The sequence below is a fragment of the Sinocyclocheilus anshuiensis genome, unplaced genomic scaffold (assembly GCF_001515605.1).
Source record: "Sinocyclocheilus anshuiensis isolate Anshui unplaced genomic scaffold, SAMN03320099.WGS_v1.1 scaffold2600, whole genome shotgun sequence".
Taxonomy (NCBI): domain Eukaryota; kingdom Metazoa; phylum Chordata; class Actinopteri; order Cypriniformes; family Cyprinidae; genus Sinocyclocheilus; species Sinocyclocheilus anshuiensis.
In genome coordinates this window covers 83,580-92,956 of record NW_015541031.1, presented here as the reverse complement: position 1 = coordinate 92,956, position 9,377 = coordinate 83,580, and the positions used below count along the sequence as shown (strand labels likewise).

The window sequence follows — 9,377 nt, the reverse complement described above, 5'->3', positions numbered from 1 at the left end:
ATACAATACAATAAGCATAATGAATTGAATTCACACTTTTTACCAACAAAAGATTTGGTTAGTTTTCCAGTCCTACATGATTACTGGATTTTGATTTTTAAACTCATCTTATACATTATTCTCAGCATTTAGCCAATTAAATATTTTAAAGCTGTTCATAAAAATAGTCATTTATATATTTCACTGTTTATAATACACTTCAAACTTTTTACACTTCAACACTTCAAACACTTTTAATTACTTTCTATGAGGACTGGACAATCAAAAGTGGGGGGCGTTGCCCTGGCGTTAATAGGCTAACAATAATTAAAACAGTTTAACGAGAACAAACCTTAAACATCCTGGCCAAGTTGTCCACTGTAATGTCATCCTCTCGAAGTACTGCAGACAAAGTGCCCCTTCTCAATGTATAAGTTGTTCCCAAAGACATCTTGTACTACTTTTAGGATTGCGAGAAGAAACCGCGCCAATTTAAGCGATTGCAGTGCCATATATGTCACATCCGTTTGACGTGCGATAGCGCCAGTACGCCACTTAGAGGTCGTTTTATGTCAATACTTTGATAAAACATTTGACTGAAATAATACAAGTTTATTATGTCCATCCAGCCCTTGGACTGTATTATTTCTTAAATAATTATATAAATTTATTATTTGACCGACACATTTACAATAGTCATGTTTGCATGTTTGCAAATGTATATTCGCTTATTTAGCCCATGTAAAGAACTTTTAAAATGTCTTTTTATAGATTGTCATTTTACATGGACAATATAAAAGGTTAGCCTACTAATGAAATGAGCAGACATTCTGCACCAGGAACCACTGTATAAGCTTATCATATAGGCAACAATTTGTAATACTGCAGATTTTTGTATGTTTGTATGTTGCCTACATATTTAAAAACAACCTTGGTAGAACACAAGCTGTCCTTTACCAAGTGTGTTTGTTATAAAATTGCACCTTGCAACTTTGTGTGTTGTTCATTTATTTTTCAACATTAGATCAACACATCAGGACCAAATCAAGGATTTTCAAGACGTTCATAAAGTCATTCTAATCCAACAGATCCAAACAAAAATATCAAAAATAATATTTTCTAATATATTCTAATGTTCCAAATATGATTGTTTGCACTCTACTTTAACACTGGATTTTGCTATAAACCATAAATATTTGACTGAAACTTGTTTATTAATATTTTTTTGCATGAACTTTAACTTTGAAATTTTTTAACTGTTGCCCCGCCTCTTAATTCTCAAACTTCGTACTTTAAATTTCTTTCTATGGGATGAAGGAACATTGTGCTTTGCGAGTTACCCATCGCGTGTTGGTAGGTGGCGTGTGCCACAGTTTGACTGGTGAACAGTTTGCCAGAATATACCCTGGCCTGCTTGTAGATGACTGCCCACCTTTCAGTTTAGCAGTGGGTTATATGAAGGCTGCGTATCCTGGCCTGTGAACTGATTATAGAGCACAATTATCTCCATTTGGATTCTCCTTTTTTCATCCTGGGCAATTACTGTTATAGCTCTGTCGTTTCTTTTCTGCTGCGCTGCAAGAATGGTGTTACCTCGCAACTAACAAAAAAAGAGGATTGCTGCTGTTGTCTGGTTTCTTGGAACCGGTGTACAGACTACTCGGTTGCTCCGTGCGAGTCCTGTCTACCTCATAGTTTGAGCTACGTTTTTTTTGTTTGTTTTTATTTTTCTTTTGAATATTTGTATATTGTTGATTGTGATTTATTTGTGATTTTACCCATCATTGTTTGCTTTATTATGAAATTGTGACTCCATCTATCTGTGATTTAATTTGTGTTTATAAGACTTATTTATTTGTTTTTGATTTTCTTTCAGGAGCTGGGGTCCCACGGGTGAAGGATCTTTTGTGGTGGTGGTGTTGCTCCAAGGTCTGCTGTCGGACACTTTTGAAGCGTTTGGGTGTGTGATCTGAGTGCACGGTGGTGCGTGTGGAAGTGTGCTTTTGGATAACTTGTGCTGGTGATCACTCCTGTGGGTAACCTCAGCCCTGTAGGTTGGTGTAGTTTTTGTTTATTTTGAATTGTGTACAAAAAAAATTTCTGTAACGTGTTTATCTGTGGTTGTGTTTTCTTTTTGTTTGTGTGCTTTCTTTTTGTGAAGTGTCATTGGAGAGAGATCTGCCAGGGGTGGCACAGTATCATCGAGGCATTTTGAATGCTTTTTTAAAATGTTATCTGTGTGAATAAATTTTGTATTTTTATACGAACCCTACATTTCCTGCCTACCTTTTATTAGAGAAGCGAACCTGTGTGACCTAATAACAAATTTTGGGGTTATTTCTATTTTCCTGGGTGAAACTCACACCGCACTGAAAGTGCAATTTACTAAACCGTTTACACAGCTATAAAAATATATATAAGGGGGTCACCTGTGAATTCCCAGAGCAAACAAACTTCAGTGGAAAGTGGAGAAAGAAGAAGAATGAGAAGAGTGGAGGGAGTGGGAGGAGGACAGTATAGAATGAGAGGAGGATGATGAGAAGAGGGGAGAGCTAGAGTGGAGGGTGTTGATATAGTGGAAAGAGCAATTATAAGAAAACATGATCAGAGAGGAAGAGGAGAGAGAGCGAATGTGTAACTTTCAACCATTCACAGCATTAGTCAATACTGCCTGAAGATGCTGCAATATTAGCCAGAAACACATCAGATATGAGGGTATGAGTCTATTTTCATCATGATGCTTCTTTTTCAAACAGACTGCATGTGATAGTTGTGTCATGAAGAGTGTGTTTCTTCATGATGAGGTCCATTTCAGTCAGGATGAGGACCTACAATTCAGTGTGATTGTTACTCATGTTACTGGGGTTGATTATCCAGTAATTCAGTATAATGTTTGATCACACAGAAGTGCTGAGTAAAATGTAAGGTTACCGAAATGTAATGCAAATCTTACCATCATTAATGTAGCACTAGGATCTTCTCTGTAAAAAGAGTAATGGATTGAATAATAACATGCCATGAGATTTATACTTCATTATTCCGTAACTGGAATAGACACATGTCACTGGTTTGCTCTCTTCTCACAGACCTGTTGTTTTTGACTTGTAGTAAATGAATCCAGCAGCTGCTATGATGATCCAGCAGCTCCAGCAGTGAATAACAGCAGTGTATTCCCCTCAAACTCAAGCAGAGGAGGGTCACACATCACTCTATCATCACAGTATTTACTCTCAGATATGCATTTTGTGCATTTTGTTTCTTACTCCAGTCATAGATCATGGGTTTGGTGAAGCCGGCGTGCTCCACCATACAGGAGATCTTCTCTCCAGCTTTGGGAGTGTACTCCAGCTCATTGTGAATCTGGTGGTACCAGTCTCCGTTAGGCATCTTCTCAGTGAAGGTCACGTCAGAAGTCACCACTACACCGTCCCTCAGCCAGGACACATTGAAGTCATACGCACTGCACATCAGCAGCGATGGATGTCTGCTGTCTCCCTGCTTCACTAAACTCAGCTTCACCTGTGGTGCCACTGAACCAGGAGGAGCAACAATTACATCTTACAATATATATATTTCCATTATATGCAATACACAATTTTAAAATGTTTTATTTTAGCTAAATATTTTCCTTTATAAAGAAGAAAATTTTTTAAAACGAGCTCTGTGTGAGTCTTGAGTCACATACCTGCTTTATCATGGATAGCTGTTTTGTACAGTACAGCATTATGTTTGCAGACTCTCTCAACTTCAGCCTTTAATTGCTGTAACAATGCTGTATCTTTGTTCAAGTTCTCTGCAGTTCTCACTCCAACCTCAGTAAACCCCACAAACTCCCCCACATTGCTGTTGAACTGTACGTACAGATATTTATTGAAGTAATAGTCAATCAAGAACACCATGTCACTGAAATCACTGGAGCTGTAGATGCACTGTGACCAATAGTAGTTATAATATCCATTAGCTGGAAAACAATAAAAAAAAACACAAGCACTTGAACACATCAGCCAGTTGTTGTTATTAATAGAATGTCCTTTCTAAAACATCATGTTCATATTATTAAAATATCTGTACCTATACTTTACTACATGGGAGGATCCACTAGCAGAGAACCATCCTAACTAACAGCATTTAAGAAAAGATTGCTGTTAAATCTTACCAACACTGTTAATACCAAAAACACCAATATATCCACACCACTACTACTAGTACTATTACTAAATTTCTCTCACCTACTACTACTATTACTAAATTTCTCTCACCTACTACTACTATTACGCCCATTTCTCTCACCTGCGCCGGTGAATACAGACAGCAGGAGAATGTGATGGAGACTCCAGAGCTTTGGCACTGACATGATCACTGTGACCGTCACAACTGAGAGCAGACAATACTCTGTTCATGATGAAGAGATGGAGCTCTAAAACAACTGTCCAATCAGACACTGTTTGCATATGTGTCACGTGTTGCTGAGCAATATCCTGCTTTCATTTTAAAATCACGCTTCAAAAAATGTAAATAATGGTTTGATTAAACATAATGACCTTTTTACTTACATTCCTGAAAAAAAAAACTGCAAGCTTCCAACATCCTCTCCAGTTTTGGAGGACACAAACACTTTTCTTTATTTTTTAAATCCATGATAACACTCTATAATAACTATCATTATTAAATCATTAAAATGCGACCAGGAATGGTCTTAGGGGAACATTTAGTTGTCTGGGAACCACACTGGTAACTAGTTCCTATAACAACCCGGGCTGCGTTCCACTTCCCTTTTAGACACGCACTCGTGATCTTCCCTAAGCGCGTACTCTCAGGTGAATCCCCGCTGCCTTTTTGAAGTGTGTTCCACTTCGTGAAGTGAATGTGGGAAGTTTATATGGACAGACCCCCACCTCAAACAACTCTGTGATATATGAATTATCTTTTATATATTTAAAACAGCCCAAACAATATCTGTGTACATGATGCTGCATCAAACTAATTCATAAGGGAAAAATGGTAATAATAATTCAACTCCTTATCAGATTCCAACTGATCAAGGTGATCAACTGATCAGCCAGTAGTGGACACTTGTGCAACAAAATCAGTGACGTACGTCTGAGTCCAGGAGACGGAGGGAAGTTAGTGAGGGAAGGGCAGATGGAAACGAACTGGAATGCAGCTAACAAGATCATTATAAAGGTGTTTAAATGACAAAATACATTCACTTGCATGTATTTGAGAATCTGAATATCAGATGATATTAATTCAGCTCCAACTCTAATCAAACACACCTGAAGCAGCTAATCAAGCTCTTACTGTGCATACAAAACACTACAGGCAGGTGTGTTGAGGTGAGCTGGAGCTAAACTCTACAGGACTGCGGCCCTCCAGGACCGAGTTTGGAGACCCCTGACCTGTACAGAGCTGCTGTGGCTGCGGTGTGTCACGTGACAAGCATGACGCGTCGCCATGGAAATAAGATGATACATTCTAAAATAATGGTCTCCTTAAGAACTGCTAGAATATTTGAAACTCACATGTGAAAGGGTTAATATGCATTTGAATGCTTACAAATGTCATTAAACTGGTTGTTTAATATGATTTCTAAAATAATGATTTTAGAAAATGTGTAAATGTAAAAAAGTGCATTAGATGTTATATAAATCAATTGGATAATTTCGAAGCATTCAAATGCACATGAATAAATAAGCTGCTAATCAGTGTATAACATCTATTAAAATCATTTGTAGATTTTTATAAAGTGCGTGATAATAGTTGTATGATTAGAATGTTCAACATTTGTAAGCACTTTAATTTACATCAACCAATGTTCTGTTAATTATCATGTAATGTTCAATAAGTTCATTAGTAAACATTTACAAGCACATTGCCTCACACATGTAGCTCTTTGAATATATATTGACTAATGATCTGTTACACAATAACAATGAAAGTTATTATAAAGTGTTACCCATCTGGCAATGTAACATGTCTAAAATTCAGGGGCGTGTCTACAGGTGGACTGGCTTTATATCACTGTAAAAGATCCTTCTGTGTGTCCATTTCTCCTCAGTTCCTCTGTCTCTCCACACTTTATTTATAACAGCTTTTTCCAGGGAAAGTTGAATATCCAAAGCAATACACTGACAGACATTTAAATCTTTATTTGGAATGTATGTCACAAAACATACAAAAATGCTATATAATTGTAAACATTTCTCAAACATGTTTAATTTTTATTGGCATAATTTTAAGTACAAAAAAATAAACATTTCAGTTCATAACAAAATCAAATACATTTTGCATGAAAGTAGCAAAAGTGTCTTATTTTAATTATTAAGTAACTCAATATAAAGATTGTGATTTCTTTAGATTACTTATGATGAACTGCAAATGTAATATATAAACAAAAAGTCTTCTAGATATAAGCATGATTAGTGCTACATAGCAAGCAAATCCAATTTCAACAAAGGTTAAATCAGATCTTTGCATTTATCAATCTTCAACAGCAGCAATGCTGTCCATCATCTAAAACGACACACAGATGCACTGTTTCTCTGTCTTCAGAATCCTGGAGGAACTGTCTTTATTGATTGGGTCCACTGCATTAAATGTTTTATGTTTTTGGCCATATCTGGTGTGTCAGTTGTAGTTGCTTTAATAAGGAAGAAGAGTCCAGTAGCGACTCCCAGCAGCCCCAGAGTCAATCCCACTCCACAGAAGAGCGCCGGACCCACGCTGGGCAGGACAGCAGCCGCCTCCGGGACGCCTGGGGATTAGAGTAAGGTGTGTGAATGGTAGAACAGCTTTTCATTGTAGAAATCCACTCAGCTCTTGGTATTTCATTTGTCACAGAATGATTACTGTTGTTTTTATACATACATCGTTCATGCAAAAAACAACTGGTGATAACAAAATTGATTGTATTTTGATTTAATTGGTAAACGGCTCTTACTCCATATTTTGGTCTGCGGTTGGCCCTGGAGGGCTCGGTGGTTCACTGTGCAGCTGTAAATGTCTCTCTCTTCAGGAGTGATCTTCAGAGAGGAGAACACGTGGAAGGTACAATCGCTCCTCGGTTGGTACTGACTCAGACTCACGCCTTCTGTCACAACGACATTGTTCTTAGTCCATGAGACATTGACAGGTGGAGGAAAGAAGCCCGTCACGTGACAGATGAGTGTGTTGTCAACAGTCAGCTGCACATCGTTCCTTGGATAGATGGACGTCTCAGGGGGTTCTGTGAACACACATAACTGTGTTGAACTCTGCAGTCAGTAGTACATCTGACCTCATTCAAATAAAATCTGTACATAGGAAAACTAATATCATACATATTAAATACAATTGCAAGCCAAAACTCGTACTTAACCAAAATATTGATAACACTGAATGCATAACATGTAGCAGTTACCAAACAGATTGATGTAAATGCTAAGAAATGTATTACTGTAAAACTTTAAAAAAGCTTAACAGTGCTAATTCATGCCGTACCCATTTCCTCTGGTGGGCTCTTGTAAGCTTTAATGAGTACAGCCAGGTTTTGTTTGCATACTTCTTGGTCTGCCAGGCTCACTTCATAAAATCCTGGAAAGCTCATAGGATCTGCAAAATCAGGCAATGTAACTACTCCTGTCTTCTGATTAAAGTCAGCATGCCACGCCTCTTCTCCGTCAGATCCAGTCATAGACTCTTTCTCTGTTTCAGAACATCCAGTAATTGAGAAATCATTGTGTTCTGCTGAAATAAAAGAAACATCAAAAGACAAATTAGAAATACCCAGAGTCCCAGAGAAATAAACTGCATATCAGATATAACTAATGTGTTTTGGGAACTAACACAAAACCTTTTTTGTCAATTATTTAAAGCACCAGTAGTTTTTAAATGTGAAGTGTTCTATACAGCTGTTATTAAAAGCCACTATGTTAAATGAACACTTAAAGGGGTCATATGATGCGATTTCAACTTTTCCACACCTCGCTTTTCAGACCGATGAGCTTTGTAAAAATCGACGCTTTTCATCAATCTTTAGATCTATTTCAGGGAATAGCGGAGAAACAATAATGTACAGTATGTGGAAAATAATGTGTTTTTTAAACTTTAAACCGCATAAACACATTTCATTACACCAAATACACAAATAATGTTATTTTTAGCAGCATCATATGACCCCTTTAAAATCAACCATTGGTAGTTAACTATTCATCAGCTGTTTGACTGAACAAACTTAATATTGTGATCAAAGTAAATCTACAACAGTGTGGACAGTCAACAATGTTGTCAGTACAATATGTGTAATATGTGTAACAGTGTAATATGAAGTATATATACAGTTGTACTGCTTAATATTTTTGCATATTTTTTAAATATTTTTGTGGAACCAGTGGTATTTTTTTACACTACCATTCAAAAGTTTGGGGTCAGTATGTTTTTTTGTTTTATTCTTTTCTTTTTTATTAATATTTTTTTATTCAGCAAGAATGTGTTGGATTAATAAAAAGTGATAGAAATCTTTTCTAACAATGTAAGTCTTTTCTATTTTGAGTAAATGCTTTTTAACTTTTTAATCCATCAAAAATCCTGAAAAAAGTATCACTGGTTCCATGAAAACATATTGTTTCTAACATTGATAATAAATCAGCATATTAGAATGATTTCTGAAGGATCATGTGGCACTGAAGACGAGTAATGATGCTGAAAATACAGCTTTGATCACAGCAATAAATTGCATTTTAAAATATATTACAATCGATTTTTTTTATCAAATAAATGCAGCCTTTATAAGCATAAGAAACTTCTTTATAAAAACATTAAAAATCTTACTGATGCCAAACTTTTATACACTAATTCCTCAAGTAAGCGATATACACTAGTGTACGTCATGAAATCATACATCCTTGTACAGGCTTTTCCTATTAAAAATCAGTGTAAATATTTGAATATGCAAAGTGTGAACTTACGTTGAGCATCAGCTGAGAGAAAAACAGTGAGGGTAAGAATGGCCAGATACTGCTCCATGTTTGTCGATGACAGTGGAACAAACAGAGGAACAAACTTCAGATGAGGTGAATGAGAACAGGAAGAAGTCCCTCCCTGTGAGCTTAGTTTCGGTTTCATGAACACATCCTCCACGCAGAATTTAACCCTCACTCTGACACTCTATCTACACTGTAAAAACAAACAAGCTGATTCAACAAATAATTTGTAACCGGGCTGCCTTAAAATGTTGTGTTCAAAAAGCTTAAAAAATTATGTTGTTGACACTTATATTGGAGTTCCTTAAAACTAGAATTAATAGTTGGGGTAACAAAGGTGAAGCTGAAAAAAGCTGAATCAACTTTATACTTTGTCTAACCAATAAGTTTTTAGTTAGCCCAACAAGACAAGAAAGTTGTGCTAACCTAAATCCAAGT

General features: G+C 36.5%; 2 protein-coding genes across 3 annotated transcripts; both read right to left on the bottom strand.

Annotated features, from left to right (window-relative positions):
- Positions 1-3,106: 3,106 nt before the first annotated feature.
- On the bottom strand, positions 3,107-4,333 carry LOC107690528 (HLA class II histocompatibility antigen, DP beta 1 chain-like). The gene is made up of 4 exons (XM_016488885.1): positions 4,270-4,333; positions 3,665-3,940; positions 3,243-3,509; positions 3,107-3,186 (listed from the first exon to the last, which is right to left on the bottom strand). Exons 1-4 carry the CDS (start codon positions 4,331-4,333, stop codon positions 3,107-3,109), a joined length of 687 nt encoding a protein of 228 aa, XP_016344371.1.
- Positions 4,334-6,281: 1,948 nt separating this feature from the next.
- LOC107690527 (H-2 class II histocompatibility antigen, A-U alpha chain-like) lies at positions 6,282-9,029 on the bottom strand. Of its 2 annotated transcripts, none has more exons than XM_016488882.1 (4): positions 8,925-9,029; positions 7,459-7,704; positions 6,920-7,204; positions 6,282-6,733 (listed from the first exon to the last, which is right to left on the bottom strand). In XM_016488882.1, exons 1-4 carry the CDS (start codon positions 8,980-8,982, stop codon positions 6,528-6,530), a joined length of 795 nt encoding a protein of 264 aa, XP_016344368.1. In that variant the 5' UTR covers positions 8,983-9,029; the 3' UTR covers positions 6,282-6,527. The 2 variants fall into 2 exon arrangements, with proteins under 2 accessions (XP_016344368.1, XP_016344369.1); XM_016488883.1 differs by having other exon boundaries at positions 7,459-7,701.
- Between the last annotated feature and the right edge of the window lie 348 nt (positions 9,030-9,377).